A 17,122-nucleotide genomic window follows, 5' to 3' on the forward strand; every position below is an offset into this window, starting at 1 on the left:
TAACGGAATTTCCAGTTCATTCTGTCTGCACTATTTGCTTGTTAATTCAAGTGCTGAGAAAAATGTGAAAAGTCGGTCCCTCACAACATGCTGAAAAATCCATGTGACTAACATGGGGTACTTTATCTATGTCATTAAGCATGCTATTTTCAAATACTCATTGTTGCTCATGTAGCACCCTCTACCTTAGGTAGGTGCTAAGTGTAAGGTTCTTTTGTGTAAGCTGCCAACACAGGTAAATTTAAGCAGGCCTATGCTGTGATCTAGGCCTGTTTGTTTTGATCTGGGGGCAGGTGAGTGGTTTAGTGTAGCAGTAGGTGACTGACATGTACTTCAGCTCTTGGGTGCCTCCTCTGTTTCCAGGGAGAATGTTCTGGAAAAGGGACAGAGCAGAAAGCTGGAGTGACATGGGGTACATGTGAGGAGCTCTGACCAATGCCCAACTAGGATTGGCAGGGGGCAGGCCTCCTACATATACCAATGGTCGGTAGTTGTCGGCTGGGTGAACTGGATGATGGAGTGTTAGACTGTCGTGTCTGAGGGAACCCCCTTTCTGGGGGGGTGTACCTCAGGCGGGGAGCTCAGGAGCTGGGGGGGAGCCTCTCTTTACACGGTCATGGAGAGGTGTCCTGGAACAGGAGATGGAGGAGACAGTTGGTCCGCACGTCCGGAGTAAAGTCATTCAGGAAGGGTCCAGAGCAGGTGTTGGTGAATGGAAAGCACAGTGAAGCTCTGGAAGAGGCATGCCAGGGGAGCTGGATGTAGAGCCAGAGGGAGAGACTGTGGGAGTTTGTGTAAAATTGATGCAGCCATGAGGGCGGGCAGGATTTGCAAGTCTGACTTGCTGGGATCAGTAATCCATCAAGTACATTTATTCTTTTCAAGTAATCAGTTGCTACCACAAAGGGGTACTGCAGGCCCTCGGCCTACAAAGGGCCATCAAGTAATTACACTGGGACTTATTCAGAGTGAGGCCTAGTCATGATCTGATGGTGTGACAGGATTACTAAAACTGGACAGTAAAGCAGTGTGCTGGAGGGAGTGTGCTGGAAGAAGTGTTCTGAGGTAAAAGTCTGTCAAGTTTAGGGTCAGCCATCTTGTTCTTCTGAGAAGTGTGACACAGTTACTTTTATTCTACAAAGTACAATATTCATCCTATGGGCATCCCGTGTCCCTGTTCCCCAACCAAGTTTAATCCCCTAAGAAAACAACAAAAACAAACAAAAGACTGTTCATTGAGTGAAAAGTGTGTCTAATGAATGTCTGGCAGCAGGGTTAAATGTGTGGATGCTGTAACACGTAGCAACCCCACGGGGCCATCACTACACTCAGTTAACAGTCTACGTTGTCATATTAATACTAACAATGTTGGCATTGTTCCCTGCCCTAATGAAAATCTAGCCATGTCATCTTTAGAATGTTGATTTTTTTCGCAAATAATCAAAAGTTATCAGCCCCTAACCCCTACAAAAGTAATTTCAATCATTGTTCTTGCTATTAAGTTTCAGACTCGGAAAGATGCATCTTACATTCTCACCAGGTAGACATACAAATTATTTCTAATTCGTAGTATATTAGCTTTTATTTTAATACTGGTCTATTCATATCACTAAATCTGAAAAATAATTGCAAAATTATATTTTTTTCATGCTGTAATAATAATATTAAATTAATGGAATACAGAAATAAAATTATAATAATATAATATTTCTTGAAACTATTAGACGGGTATGCCAGGTAGGTTAAAAAAATTGATAAAAATATAATTGCATAATTTTCAGATTAGGCAACAGGTACGCTTTTTTATGTACATACAAATTTATTACCTACCACATACAACATTGGTATCTTCTCTCCACAAACGTGTTTCTTCCGAACAACCATCATTTCCAATAATTTTAGCTGCTTGAGTTAATGTTGAACATGTACAGGATCGCGCGTCTTCTTTGTCACATAATTCATAGTCATGTTCACATACTGATTTCAAGTCAGTCATATCATGAAAGTAAGTTTTAAAAATGTTGTCACAGTACTGAAAAAAAAATATATTGTTTTATTACATAAAAAAAATATTGCAAATATCATCTGTATAAATTGTCCCTAGCACAAATTAAAAGATTTGAAAGAATGAGAGATACAATTAGTAGCATACATTTAGGAACAAAAAAATTACTGAACGTATTAAATGGCAATTTACACACTACCATTATCTGTTAAATAGTGCAATAACGCCACTTGGTTGATCACGAGAGAAAAGCATATTGCATTAATAAAAGATAAATAAAATGTCATTTTCAATATGTGTAAACTAAAAACTGTTTCTGTTGGGATGTTAACACATAATTTAAAACCTTTTCACTAAGTGACAAAACAAAACGTGGAGAGAATACTTAAAGAGACTATTAACATTTTGAATTTTTATATATATCATATTTTCTTTATTCAGGACTAAACATTTTTAAAATACTTTTATTTCTTTTTAGTCAAGTAAATATAAAATATAGCATATGAGTATTTCCTATTTACCACTTACATTCAGTGAGTCAATTTACAAATATGCAATTTAAAAAATAAAAATAAAAAAACAAATCGTTTTGTGAACATTAAAAATGTCATTAAATTAACCAAAGACTGTCCTAATTTTGGACTAACATAAGTGCAGTCCAAAGACTCAAATTCACCATGAATTATATATTTTTGAATTTTTTTTTTACAAGAGGATGAGGGTGTCCACTATGTTATACAGGAAGCATACTTCAGGCAATACTATATTACGTGCGCGTAGTGTCAATCCAAGGGCATTAGTGCAAAGCATACTCTATAGTCAATACCTAAAATCAAGTTGTAGCTGTTGTAGGAACAAGGATTTTCTGAGACATGCCAATCTATTTAGAGCAGGGTAAAGACTCCTGGCTAGGGGTATAGAAAACAATTACTTGAAAAAGCATTTCTGGATGTAAAAAAAACCACAAGAAACGTATTTTGTTACAATTTTAGCCACTGTGCCTCCTGGAACTTGCTATTATTATCTATTATGTAGCACCCTCTAGTTAGGTAGGTGCTAGAGTGAGGATTTTTCTGGAGAGTAAGAAAATTTAGACAGGCCTAGCTGGTGGCTAATCCTGTTTGTTTTTATTCTGGGCTGGGAGTGGCCTAAGGCAGGGCTGGGTGACTCACAGGTAGCATCACTGTCACCTCCCTCTTCCTTCTAGAAATCTTGCTTCTAATTCCCAACTTGGATTGGCAGGGGGCAGGCCTCCTTAAATACCTGGGGTCAGCTCAGTCAGGGAGGAGTTGTCAGGTGGAAGCTGAAGTGAGAGAGCGTGGAGGCTGTCAGGGCCCACAGGGAGCTCCCCATTCTGGGGGGGGTGACCTCGGGCTGGGGCTCGTGTGCATCCGGGAGGAGAGAAGAGATCCTGGAAAGAGAGGCACACGAGAGAGCAAGTGGAGGACGACGGGAGAGAACACTGCTAAGAGACTCTAGGGAGGACAACTGGTCACAGCAAGTGAAGTGCTGGTGAGTGAGGCACAGTCGTGAGGACTGGGGAGGCACACCTGAGAGAACTGGGAGTTTGAAGTGTAGAACCAGAAGAGAGGACTCTAGAAAGGGCAGTGGAGAGAGGTCATTGCAGCCAGTCTGGCTAGCAGGGCCTGAAGAGAGCTATCTGGGATTGGTAGCTGAACTGAGCACAGCTAGCACCTGAACTATTTCTACACCACAGGGGCCCACGGTCCCTGCCCGCAAAAGGCAGTTCATTGAGGCCTGGCTGAGTTAGTGTCAGGCCTAACCATGCGGGGCTAGCTAGTCTGGAGGAGAAACAGTCTGCAGCAAGGGAAGGGCTGGTGGAGTAACGGTGTGCAGCAAGTGAATTGCTGGAGAAGTGAAGGATAAGAGGTCTTAACCTCCCTGGCGGTATTCCCGAGTGTGGCTCGGGGTTAAAATTCAGTACCATTAGCGGTAACCCCGAGCCACACTCGGGATCGCATTGCAGGATCCTGGGGCGGCTTTACTTACCTTGTCCCCGGGATCCTGCGATGTCCCCCGCAGCGTCCGAGGGCTCCGTCCTCCTCCGAAGCCTCTCCGTGCCAGGCTCCGTTTCCTGCGAGCGGCGCGACGCACGCGGGCGGAGCCTGGCGGCAAATTCAAAAAAATGTCAAAATCATAACACATACAGTACTGTAATCTTACAGATTACAGTACTGTATGAAATGATTTCACATCCCTTTTGTCCCCAGTGCTCTGGCCCATGCCCTGCATGCAGTTTTACATGATATACACTGTTCTTTCTGCCTGGAAACTGGAGATTGTCCATAGCAACCAAAAAGTGTCCCTTTACGTCAAAAGTGGCTTTAGAGCAGCTAGAAAACAGCGATAGTAAATTAGAACACTTGCAGAATTGAGCGATAGTGAATTGTGGGGAAATTTATTTTATTACTATTTTTTTTAATTTTTTTTGATTATTTATTTTTATTTATTATATTATAATTTATGTTTTTGTGTTTCAAACTTTATCATACCCGGGATATCTACTAGACTCTGGTTTGGACAGATTTAAGTGTGTTATTGTTAAGATTTACAGACCTACAATATAAAACGCCAAATTTCCATGCAAAATAATTGCACCGCTTTCAGCACCTAAAATCCGAAAGAATCGTACCGCCAGGGAGGTTAAGCAAGAGTTAGTGCTGGAGAGAAGACTATAGTGTATATACTGGAGAGTATATAGAAGTCCCGAGCAAGTTTGCACTGAATGTTTCTGGGCATCCCATAAATCCCAATTTCCCATCCAAGTTTCATCTCCTCAATAAAAAACAAAACAAAGCTATGGACTGTTCTATGTCTCTGAGTGATTGAGAGATGGATGTCTGTCTGGGCAGGATGACAGGGAACCACTACATTCAGTGACCCCTAAGGGGGCATTGCTACATGTAATACAAAATATGTGTTTGTAGCATATAGTGCTCTAACTTGAGTACACAAATCAATGCACATGTCATTCCCATATGTATGTATTAATATACATTCATTTTTCTCTAGTTCAGAATTGTCCTCAATTACTCTCCTGAAGAAGTAGAGCTCATCCGAAAATGTGCCAAGTCTTACAGATCCCTAATTCACCACCTAACCAGTCAACAGTATATGTAATTTCTTGGAATCCAAGATAAATACTGTAGACTGTTCACTTTGCAAGGGAAGTTGCATATTGCAAGGAAATATTCCCAAGAGCTTAGTGATTAAGGTGAAACTCTGCTGAAGCAAAACATTCTTGTTTTATTTTCCTTGCACATGATTGTGTATTTTTTTTGCAAAATGAAATTTCACCACACTCACTAACTGGAACTCAGTGTATGAATAAGAACTTTCTATCTTCCTCTCTCTTTCATTTCATAGATTTTGTATTGTGACTACTGTTGAGGAAAAAGTGAAAGTTTTCATTTCAGAGAAATTTGGGCAAAAGATTTTGCTGAAATGCAATAGGGTCATTAGGGAAAAAAAACCTAAGATGGTTTTTAAGGGTGTAATGGACTTGCAGATCTTTTTAACTATTCAGTTATTGTTATTGAGCCAAAAAGCAACCCCTTAATAGCAGCAAAGTGTATTTATATATGGCACGGTAAACAAGGAGTTAAAGAAAGCTCACAGCTTGCACCAGTCGTGAACTTGGTATCATCTTTAACAGCCAGCAAAGGGCTTTAAGACCCCAGGTGGGTCTAGAGCTACTTGATCACTTTTATGAGGCTTTGACAAACACACACACAAACACACACACACACACTAGCAGCACCCACTGTAGTTATTAGGCTCTCCCATTTCTCCAGGGAGCCTGGGACCATGGAAAACTGCTTCTACACTTAGAGCAAGAGGTAACCGGGGAACATCAATTCCCCATTCTCCCTGTGACTAATGAACCCATAGTCACCACGTAATACGTCAGTTCCTGGTTCACAGCTATATCATTCCTCAGTTAAACTGTGCTTGCTTAGATGCAGAGGAAGGCAGGGGAGACACTGGGGGCCTATTAGACCCCTAATATCTCCATAAAGAAGATCTGTCACATTCCATAAGCTATTACATTGGGGGCTCATTTGCTCCCTCATGTTAACAAAAAGTTACCTAAAGAAAGAAAAAAGTTTAAAAAAATAAAATTGTATAAACTAAATAAAAATAATACATTTTTAAAGCACTCATCACTTTAGTAACCACCCCAATCCAAACATGCAGTTTAGGGTGAGTATTTGTATGTAAACCTAAATTGTGCCATACATGTGAGGTATTACCCCAAACATTGGAGTGAGAGCAACAATTCTAGGACCATAAATCACGAATAACTCCAAAAAGATAACCTGTAAAGGCTCTTAAAACATCTTCTATGGAGAATTTTGGGTACCATATCTTTTTGTGGTTTTTACAGACATGCACAACTTTAGGGCTTTTGGGGGTTTATTTAAGTACTTTCTGGCAAAAAAAAAAATGCAGATATTAACATGTGCACAACAATATTTAAAATTGCCCCAGTAAACAAGTGGTTAATTTAACTAAACTACCCTAAACACCCCCCCCCCCTCCCCAATCCAAAGAAATATATTAATATAATTTTGCGGGACCTCAACTCATCCCTAATTGTGACCGTCAGGCTCAAAATGTATTTCTCCTACAATCATATTTCAGTGGTTCAGCTGTTAATACTGGGCAACATTAACAGTTCCTTAAAGTAACTGTAAAGGCATACATATTGTTTATTGAAATAATAAACATGGTATACTTACCTGCTCTGTGCAATGGCTCCTGCTGCTGCCTCTGTGTCCTGTGAGGAGAAGGAGAGACAGCAGTGCTGCTGCAGACAAGTACATGCTGGATCGAAAGAGGAGCCAGGTAACTACTTAGGGGGGGTTGAGGCTGATCATGAAAGGTTTTTTTACCCTAATGCAGAGAATACATTAAGGTAAAAAACCTTATGCCTGTACAACCACCAATGTTGTATTAAACTAGGACTTCAAGTCTAAAGTAATGTAGTTAAGCATAGTCAATGTTTTTCTCTCTTCTTAATATTTGTTTACAAATGTATGTATTAATTATGCAAGTTTTCATTTATTTATTGCAATTTCAATAAGTATAATGTATTTAAATAAGGAAGACTTATACTTACTTCTTTTCCTTTGCCACTCAAGTTTGGTAGAAACTGAACTGAACCATCTTCCTCACCTTCGTGAATCATGCATTTCCTGGCAAACTGTGGCCACTCTTCAGCTAGGTAATACATTTTTAAATTAGTATAAACATAAATTTGAAATAATCATTTGATATTTATTACAATAATCATTGTGCTGGAAAGCAAACTAAAACAAAGCAGAAACGTATTCTACTTTTTAAGCCTGTTAGTAACAGCAAGGTCACAGGCAAACAACTACCGTATGTATGTTTTCTATATGTGTATGTTCTTAACGACAGTAGTCATTAAAGATGGCATTTGAATAATGCACTCAATTTTCATGAGTTAAAGAACTTTTAACTCCCCTTTCCCCACCCCCCTCATCAGGCTGCCTAGAACAAAATGGAAGCCATAAGCTATGAGCTGCTGGAGTTGTAGATTACACAGGGCTATGGACTCCCCATGTGATCAACCAACACACATGGGATGGGTCACAAAGAGTTAAAGGTGTTTCCTTCTGGGGCTGAAATAGCGGAGGAGCAAATGAAAGGTAAGTACCTGCTGTGTGTGTGTGGGGGGGGGGGGGAGCAGGGATTAAAGCAAAACTTGTTACTTTATCCTTAATGGGCAATGCATTGCTTGCTTTGATTTGGAAAAATAGACATAGAGAACAAAAATGTGTATTTTATTGAAATAATAACATCAGCACATAATGCTTACCTGAAAATTCTGTAGAATTTCCACAAATTCCACTAGTTTCATAATCTTTCTGTAAATGTATCTACCAAAAAAAAAACAAGACATTATTTAAAAAAAAAACTTTGATTTCACCCTTCATGATCAACAAAATAAACAACCAAACAATTCCAAATCTTATTTGGATGTTCTCAGCGACCACTCAGGACACAGGTCTGCCATATCAAGTACCATAAAAAGCCAAAAATATCCACATATAATGTAAAACCTTTTTTTTAACCACTTCTATACCAATTTTCAGCTTTCAGCGCTGTCGCTTTTTAAATGACAATTGCGCTGTCATGCTACACTGTACCCAAACAAAACTTTTATCATTTTGTTCCCACAAATGGAGCTTTCTTTTGGTGGTAAACCTCTTGGATTTTTATTTTTGCTAAACAATTGAAAAAAGACCAAACATTTTGAAAAAAAAAAAGTTTTTCTTCATTTCTATTATAAAATTGTTTAAATAAGTATGTTTTCTCCTTCACTGATGGGCACTGATGAGGCTGCACTGATGGGCACTAATAAGGCGGCACTGACGGGCACTGATGAGGTGGCACCAATGAGGTGGTACTGATGGGCACTGATGATGGGCACTAATATGCAGCACTGATGGGCACTGATAGGTGGCACTAATGGGCATTGATAGGCGGCACTGATGGGCACTCATAGGTGGCACTGATGGGCACTGATAAGCAACACTGATGAGGCTGCACTGATGGGTACTTATGGGTGGCATTGATAGGCAGCACTGATGGGCACTGATAGGTGAAACTGGGCATGGATGGGCACTAATAGGTGGCACTGATGGACACTGATGTGTGGCACTGATGGACACTGATAGATGGCACTGATGGGCATCACTGATAAGCAGGCACTGGCAGGCATTAGTGATGGGAACTGATTGGCATCATTTGTGGGCACAGACTGGCATCCCTAGTGGCCATGGGTGGCATACCTGTGGGCATCAGTGGTGGGCATCCCTGGTAGCCCTGGGTGGGCATCCTCGGGGAGGCTGTGCTAATAATATAATATAATAAGTATAATCAATAAACGCAGACCCCCCCTGTCAGGGGCGATAGAGGAAAAGCCGATACATGGCTTTTCCTGTTTACACCGTGATCAGCTGTGATTGGACACAGCTGATCACGTGGTAAAGAGCCTCCATCAGAGGCGCTTTACCTAGATCGGAGTTGCGGTGTGTCAGACTGACACACCACAACAGCGATCGCCACGCTGCGCGTCCCCACGCTATTCTGAAAGACATCATATGACATCCAGTCAGGATAATGGAACCACCGCCCGACTGTCATTTTGCTATAGGCCGGGCGGGAAGTGGTTAATATCTCCAGCACACTTCACTATATGCACTCACATAAAATCACCATAGGGTTGCCTTTCTTACTGTTAATCAAACACTTCCTGGTTTCCAAGATGGTCGTGTGGTTCACTGAGCAGAATGATGTCACAGATAAAGCCCAGCCCAATGTATTTTGTCATCAGGACATCTTCAGGGGAACATTGGGCCCACTGGGCTGGGCTTTATTTGTGATGTCACTTTAGCCCAGTGAACCATACGGACATTTTGGAAACCAGGAAGTATTTGGTTAACAGTAACAAAGGCTACCCTAAGGTGATTTTATGTGAGTGCAAAAAGCGAAGTGTGTGTAAGATATTAAACACTATATTTGGATATTTTGCCTTTTTATGGAACTTGATATGGCATACTGGAGCCGAAAGGAGGGGAGGTCAAAGAAGTGGATTGAATGTGCCAAAGGAGGAGGTGTTGGTTTGGAAGAGAACAAATAGCGCTGTTATACCTTAAATTAATAAAAATAGTCTATTTTTTATCTAGTGAGTGTGGCACATTGGGGCGTGTGCAGAGGCAAATTTTTGGTATGTTTGCTCACAATTGCACAAATGAGTAGGCTAGTTGTACACAAGTCGATCTATCAATCGACTTGTGTACAACCAGCCTGTTGGAAATTTTTCTCTCGATCAGCATCACCAGCTATAGCCGTTGGTGTTGATGAGTGTATTCTGATAGCAAGGAAGTCTCCCCGCTGTCAGAATACCATAGCTCAGCAGCAGCAATTCCCTCATCCACATGAGTTTGTGGATGTGAAAATCGAGTCATTTTCTTTTGTTTTGCTTAAATTAAAAAAAAAAAAATTACTTGTGTATGGCCAGCCTAACATTTACAGTGCATATAAAACCTAACAATGAATTTTTCTCATTTTCTCCTTTTTTGGTCTGTTAAATACACCAATGAAATTGTCTTGTTTGATATGTGCAAAAGAAAAAAAAAAAAAATAATTCAGAAATCTTGAATTCTGACAACTTCCCGTGTTCTCATCCACTGCTAATCATTATCAGTTAGTACTGTTTGCAGCTATTTCTGTGAAGGACAGAACACAACCAACCACCTTATGTTATGGAGAAGATGAAAATAGAAGGTGTTCTGCAGTCCTAAAACAATTCCTTTCCTAGGATGAAAACACTGCTTCTCCACAGAAACAGTGCAGTGGGGTAGCATTGATACCCAAGTCAGGAAGTGTGTTACTGACAGTTTACTAGGTAAAAAACAAAGTAAAAAGACTCTTTAAAAGGAAACGAATGCAGCCATCACCTCTTTGGACTGGTAAGCAGAAATTCATTGCATTTTTCTCTTGGGTTTACAGTGAGGGAAAAAAGTATTTGATCCCTTGCTGATTTTGTACATTTGCCCACTGACAAAGTAATTATCAGTCTATAATTTTAATGGTAGGTTTATTTTGACAGTGAGATACAGAATACCAATGAAAAAAATCCAGAGAAATGTATTTCAAAAAAGTTATAAATTGATTTGCATTTTAATGAGTAAAATAAGTATTTGACCCCTTCGCAAAACATGATTAAGTACTTGGTGGCAAAAACCTTGTTTGCAATCACAGAGGTCAGATGTTTCTTGTAGTTGGCCACCAGGTTTGCACACATCTCAGGAGGGATTTTGTCCCACTCCTCTTTGCAGATCCTCTCCCAGTCATTAAGATTTCGAGGCTGACGTTGGGTAACTCGAACCTTCAGCTCTCTCCACATATTTTCTATGGTATTAAGGTCTGGAGACTGTCTAGGCCACTCCAGGACCTTAATGTGCTTCTTCTTGAGCCACTTCTTTTTTGCCTTGTCTGTGTGTTTTGGGTCATTGTCATGCTGGAATACCCATCCATGACCCATTTTCAATGCCCTGGCTGAGGGAAGGAGGTTCTTTCCCAAGATTTGATGGTACATGGCCCCATCCATCATTCCTTTGAAGCAGTGAAGTTGTCCTGTCCTCTTAGCAAAAAAAATCCCCAAAGCATAATGTTTCCACCTCCATGTTTGAAGGTGGGGATGGTGTTCTACGGGTCATAGGCGGAATTCCTCCTCCTCCAAACACAGCGAGTTGAGTTGATGCCAAAGAGCTCAATTTTGTTCTCATCTGACCACAACACTTTCACCCAGTTCTCCTCTGAATTATTCAGATGTTCATTAGCAAACTTCAGACAGGCCTGTACATGTCCTTTCTTGAGCAGGGAGATATTGCGGGCGCTACAGGATTTTAGTTCTTCATGGCGTATTGTGTTACCAATTGTTTTCATGGTGAATATGGTCCCAGCTGCCTTGAGATCATTGACAAGATTCTCCTGTGCAGGGCTGGGATGATTCCTCACCTTTCTCATGATCACTGAAACTCCACAAGGTGAGATCTTGCATGGTGCCTCAGACCGAGGGAGATTGACAGTTATTTTGTGTTTCTTCCATTTGCAAATAATCGCACCGATTGTTGTCACCCTCTCACCAAGCTGCTTGACAATGGTCTTGTAGCCCATTCCAGCCTTGTGTAGGTCTACAATCTTATCTCTGACATCCTTGAAAAGTTCTTTGGTGTTGGCCATGGTGGAGAGATTGGAATCTGATTGATTGCTTCTGTGGTGACTTTTATACAGGTAACAAGCTGAGATTAGGAGCACTGCCTTTAAGAGACTGCTCCTTATCTCAGGTTGTTACCTGTATAGAAGACACCTGGGAGCCAGAAATCTTGCTGAATGATAGGGGATCAAATACTTATTTCATTCATTAAAATACAAATCAATTTATAACTATTTTGAAATGTGTTTTTCTGGATTTTTTTGTTGTTCTGTCTCTCACTGTTAACCACTTAAGGACCGTGTCAAGCTGATATACGTCGACAGAATGGCAAGGCTGGGCATATCAACGTATGGGTACGTCGCATTTAAGACATGGCATTGTGGGCGCGCGCCCGCGGCAAGCTACATGAGTGGGACCGCAGGTCCCACAGACTCAATGTCCACTGGGAGTCCCGCGATTGTATAACAAAGAGGTAGAACGGGGAAATGCTGATGTAAACAAGCATTTCCCCGTTCTGCTTAGTGACAGGACACTGATCACAGCTCCCTGTGATCGGGAGCAGTGATCAGTGTCGTGTCACACGTAGCCCATCCCCCCCACAGTTAGAACACATCCCTAGGACACACTTAACCCCTTCAGCGCCCCCTACTGGTTAACCCCTTCACTGCCAGTGTCAATTTTACAGTAATCAGTGCAATGTATAGCACTGATCGCTGTATAAATGACAATGGTCCCAAAATGGCGTCAAAAGTGTCTGATGTGTCCGCCATAATGTCGCAGTCACAATAAAAATCGTTGATCGCCGCCATTACTAGTAAAAAAAAATTGTTAGTAAAAATGCCATAAAACTATCCCCTATTTTGTAGATGCTATAACTTTTGCGCAAACCAATCAATAAACGCTTATTGCGTTTTTTTTTTTATTTTTTACCAAAAATATGAAGAAGAATACATATCGGCCTAAACTGAGAAAAAAAAATCGTTTTTTTATATATTTTTTGGGGATATTTATTATAGCAAAAAGTAAAAAATATTGCTTTTTTTTCCAAATTGTCGCTCTTTTTTTGTTTATAGCACAAAATATAAAAACCGCAGAGGTGATCAAATAAAACTAAAAGAAAGCTCTATTTGTGGGGAGCTTGTGGGGAAAAAAAGGACATCAATTTTGTTTGGAAGCCACGTCGCACGACCGCGCAATTGTCAGTTAAAGCGACACAGTGCCGAATCTCTAAAGTGTTCTGGTCTTTGGGCAGCCAAATGGTCCGGGGCTAAAGTGGTTAAAATAAACCTACCATTAAATGTATAGACTGATCATTTCTTTGTCAGTGGCTAAACAATCAAAATCAGCAGGAGATCAAATACTTTTTTTTCTTCACTGTATATATGCCTAAACAGTGATGGATCAGGGTGAAACACTATAGCAGGAATATGCAATTAGGAGACCTTAAGCTGCTGCAGAACTACAAATCCCATGAGGCATAGCAAGACTCTGACAGCCACAAGCATGACACCAAGAGGCAGAGGCATGATGGGACTCGTAGTTTTGCAACAGCTGGAGGTCCGCTAATTGCATATCCCTGCACTATAGTTTTACTAAAGGTCCAGTTATCTTTCAAGTGCATGCATAGAAAAAGGAGGAGGCGTGAGGAGGTAGCAGGATGGAGAAGGTTGAGTGCAAGTTAGACACAGGGGCATAACTACAGACCATTGGCTCAATAGAAAAAATATATTATGGGGTCATCCAGCCCTGTGGCATCCTGTGTTAACCTTGAAAATATGTGTCACCAACAAAAAATATGTTTATATATGGACAGGTAACAAGGAGCTGTCAATGCACTACTATGAACAATAGGTTCCAAGGGAAGAATTTACACGTTAAATAGTGTGAAATGAGTTAGTCTATAAGGCTGAGTAAACTTCCCATTATTTCTTGAGATTCCTAAAACATTTTTCAAAATACAATTTTTCTATTTTTCTAGCAAGTGCTCTTGCGATATATTACTATTGTACTGTACAGTTCTAATTAAATGGCTCTGAATGATTGTGTTAGAAACATAATAGCTGACGTTTTATATATATACAGCCCTCAAATTTTCCACTTGCAAAATGAGAGCTGGCGAGGAGATGGGCACCGTTGGTGGGCGGGGTTGATTGGGAGCCGTTCTCCCAGTGATAAGCCTGTGTGAAGGGCGCATGGAGGAAGAGGAGATCCGCGGGATCACAGAACACGGATAGCCTGCTGTAACAGCTTACATTACAGTTGCCTCCGCTCTGCTCACTGTCACACACAGCCCCGCCTCCTCCTGGGCCTGCGCCTGTCAGACAGAATGCTGGTCCGATGTTGGGATGCGTTCTGTCTATCACAGGAGGCGGTGCTGTGTGTGACGACGAGCAGAGCGGAGGCAATTGTAATGTAAGCTGTTCCGGCGTGCTATCCTGCTCTGTGATCCTGCAGCTCTTCTCTTCCTCCAGTCATGATCCGGCCGCCCTCTCTCTTCCTCTGCCCAGACGAGGCTGCAATAGTGGACACAGTGAGGCTGCAACGGTGGGCCCAATGTGGCTGCAGCAGTGGGCACAGTGAGGCTACAATGGTGGGCACAGCGAGGCTGCAATGTTGGGCACAGCGAGGCTGCAATGGTGGGCACAGTGAGGCTGCAATGGTGAGCACAGTGTGGCTGCAATGGTGGGCACAGTGAGGCTGCAATCATGGGCACTGGTGAGGCTGCAATGGTGGACACAGTGAGGCTGCAATGGTGGGCACAGGTGAGGCTGCAATGGTGGGCACAGGTGAGCCTGCATTGATGGGCACTGGTGAGGCTGTCCTGAGGGGCACTGATAAAGTTGTTGTTAATATTTATTTTTGTAACCTCTGCATAAAACATTTAAGTGTCATTTCATGAGATAATTTATGAGGGCATTTTAGGGGCGGAATTAGGAGCGGGGCAGGGTGGGGCAACTGGTGGCGATTAACCCTTGAGGCCTGGCTAGTAGCTCAGGACTTGAAATTTTGAGCCCTGTATGTATATGTACAGCTTGTATAACCATTAATGTCTAAACTGCTGGCAACAAAAGTGAGTACACCCCTAAGTGAAAATGTCCAAACCCAAAGTGTCAATATTGTGTGTGGCCACCATTATTTTTCAACACTGCCTTAACCCTCTTGGGCATGAAGTTAACCAGAGCTTCACAGGTTGCCACTGGAGTCTCTTCGACTCCTCAATGACAACATCACAGAGTTAGTGGATGTTAGAGACCTTGCGCTCCTCCACCTTTTGTTTGAGGATGCCCCACAGATGCTCAATAGGGTTTAGGTCTGGAGACATGCTTGGTCAGTCCATCACCTTTACCCTCAGCTTCTTTAGCAAGCCAGTGGTCATCTTGGATGTGTGTTTGGGGTCGTTATCATGTTGGAATCATGCTCTGCTTCAGTATGTCAAAGTACTTGTTAACATTCATGGTTCCCTCAATGAAGTGTAGTTCCCCAGTGCCGGCAGCACTCATGCAGCCCCAGACCATGACACTCCCACCGCCATGCTTGACTGTAGGCAGGACACACTTGTCTTTGTACTCCTCATCTGGTTGCCGCCACACACGCATGACACCCTCTCAACCAAATAAGTTTATCTTGGTCTCATCAGACCACAGGACATGGTTCCAGTAATCCATGTGCTTAGTCTGCTTGTCTTCAGCAAACTGTTTGCAGGTTTTCCTATGCATCATCTTTAGAAGAGGCTACTTTCTGGGATGACAGCCATGCAGACCAATTTGATGCAGTGTGCGGCGTATGGTCTGAGCACTGACAGGCTGTCCCTTCCACCCCTTTAACCTCTGCAGCAATGCTGGCAGCACTCATACATCTATTTTCCAAAGAAAACCTCTGGATATGATGCTGAGCACGTGCACTCTTTGGTCAACCATGGCGAGACCTGTTCTGAGTGGAACCTGTCCTGTTAAACCGCTGTATGGTCTTGGCCACCGTGCTGCAGCTCAGTTTCAGGGTCTTGGCAATCTTCTTATAGCCTAGAGTGAGAGCGATAACACCAAATTTAACACACCTGCTCCCCATTCACATCTGAGACCTTGTAACTCTAACGAGTCACATGATACTGAGGAGGGAAAATAGCTAATTGGGCCCAATTTGGACATTTTTACTTAGGGGTGTACAGGCAAACCCCACTTTTAAGTACACAATGGGGTTCATTTACTAAAGCTGGAAAGTGCAAAATCAGGCTCACTTCTGCTTAGAAACCAATGAGCTTCCAGGTTTTATTACCAAAGCTTAATTGAACAAGCCAAGGTTAGAAGCTCATTGGTTTCTATGCAGAAGTGAGCCTGATTTTGCACTTTCCAGCTTTACTAAATAAACCCCATTTTGTACTTAAAAGTGGGGTATGCCTGTACTCACTTTTGTTGTCAGCGGTTTAGACATTAATGGCTGTGTGTTGAGTTATTTTGAGGGGACAGCAAATTTACACTGTTATACAAGCTGTACACGTGAAAAGATTGAATAAAATGTTTACAAATATATATATATATATATATAATGTGTGTGTGTGTGTATATATATATACACTGTATATTTAGGGGTGCTTTGACAAAACACCTTGCTGTTTTATGTGCAGGAGATGGTCTGAGAACAACGAAATACAAGTGGCACTTCATTTAAAAAAAAAAAAAAAAGCTACAGGTGTTTTTTTCACAGAATCAATAGCTTTCAATTTTCCCTAAACATAGGGGCCAGATCCTACTGGAACCATACTGTTGCTTTAAAAAATACACCATCACGTTTTAACGGTACAGTGCTCCCAAAGCAAATGAAGTTCCCTTTATTTTAATGGATTGGAAAAAAAAATGCTTGGAGGGGGAGTGATCAAACTCTTGTTCTTTTACAAAGTGTTGTGAATGTTTTGTAAAATACAGGAACAGTGTTAGGTAAACACTGTGGTGTCCTGTTGAGAAATAATAGGAAAATAATAAAGCCCCCATAGTATTAATAAAACTGTACCTATTGACCAAAAAAGCTGTTAAAACATATACCGTATTTATCGGTGTATAACACGCACAGGCGTATAACACGCACATTCATTTTAAGAGGGAAGTTTCAGGAAAAAAACTTAAATTTTAAATAAGGAACTTTGAAACAAAATAAGGGTCAGTGCCCATCTGCAGCCTCACCATTGCCATCAATACAGCCTGATCAATGCCCATCTGCAGCCTCACAAGTGCCATCAATGCAGCCTCATCAGTCCACATCAGTGCAGCCTCACCATTGCCATCAATGCAGCAGCCTTGCCATTACCATCAATGCAGCAGCCTCACCATCAATGCAGCAGCCTCGCCATT

The 17,122-nt window shown here is 41.6% G+C and overlaps 1 protein-coding gene across 1 annotated transcript in view; it reads right to left on the reverse strand.

The window, feature by feature from the left end:
• The window catches only part of LOC141133942 (mucin-19-like), a 253,631-nt gene that overhangs the window by 211,379 nt on the left and 25,130 nt on the right, over positions 1 to 17,122 (reverse strand). The window contains exons 5-7 of the mRNA XM_073623553.1: positions 7,872 to 7,932; positions 7,149 to 7,249; positions 1,831 to 2,032 (exon numbers count right to left, since the gene is read on the reverse strand). Coding sequence (XP_073479654.1) covers positions 1,831 to 2,032; positions 7,149 to 7,249; positions 7,872 to 7,932 — 364 coding nt within the window. The remainder of the gene's footprint in view (positions 1 to 1,830; positions 2,033 to 7,148; positions 7,250 to 7,871; positions 7,933 to 17,122) is intronic.

Source organism: Aquarana catesbeiana, linkage group LG03 (assembly GCF_042186555.1).
Source record: "Aquarana catesbeiana isolate 2022-GZ linkage group LG03, ASM4218655v1, whole genome shotgun sequence".
Classification (NCBI taxonomy): Eukaryota; Metazoa; Chordata; class Amphibia; order Anura; family Ranidae; genus Aquarana; species Aquarana catesbeiana.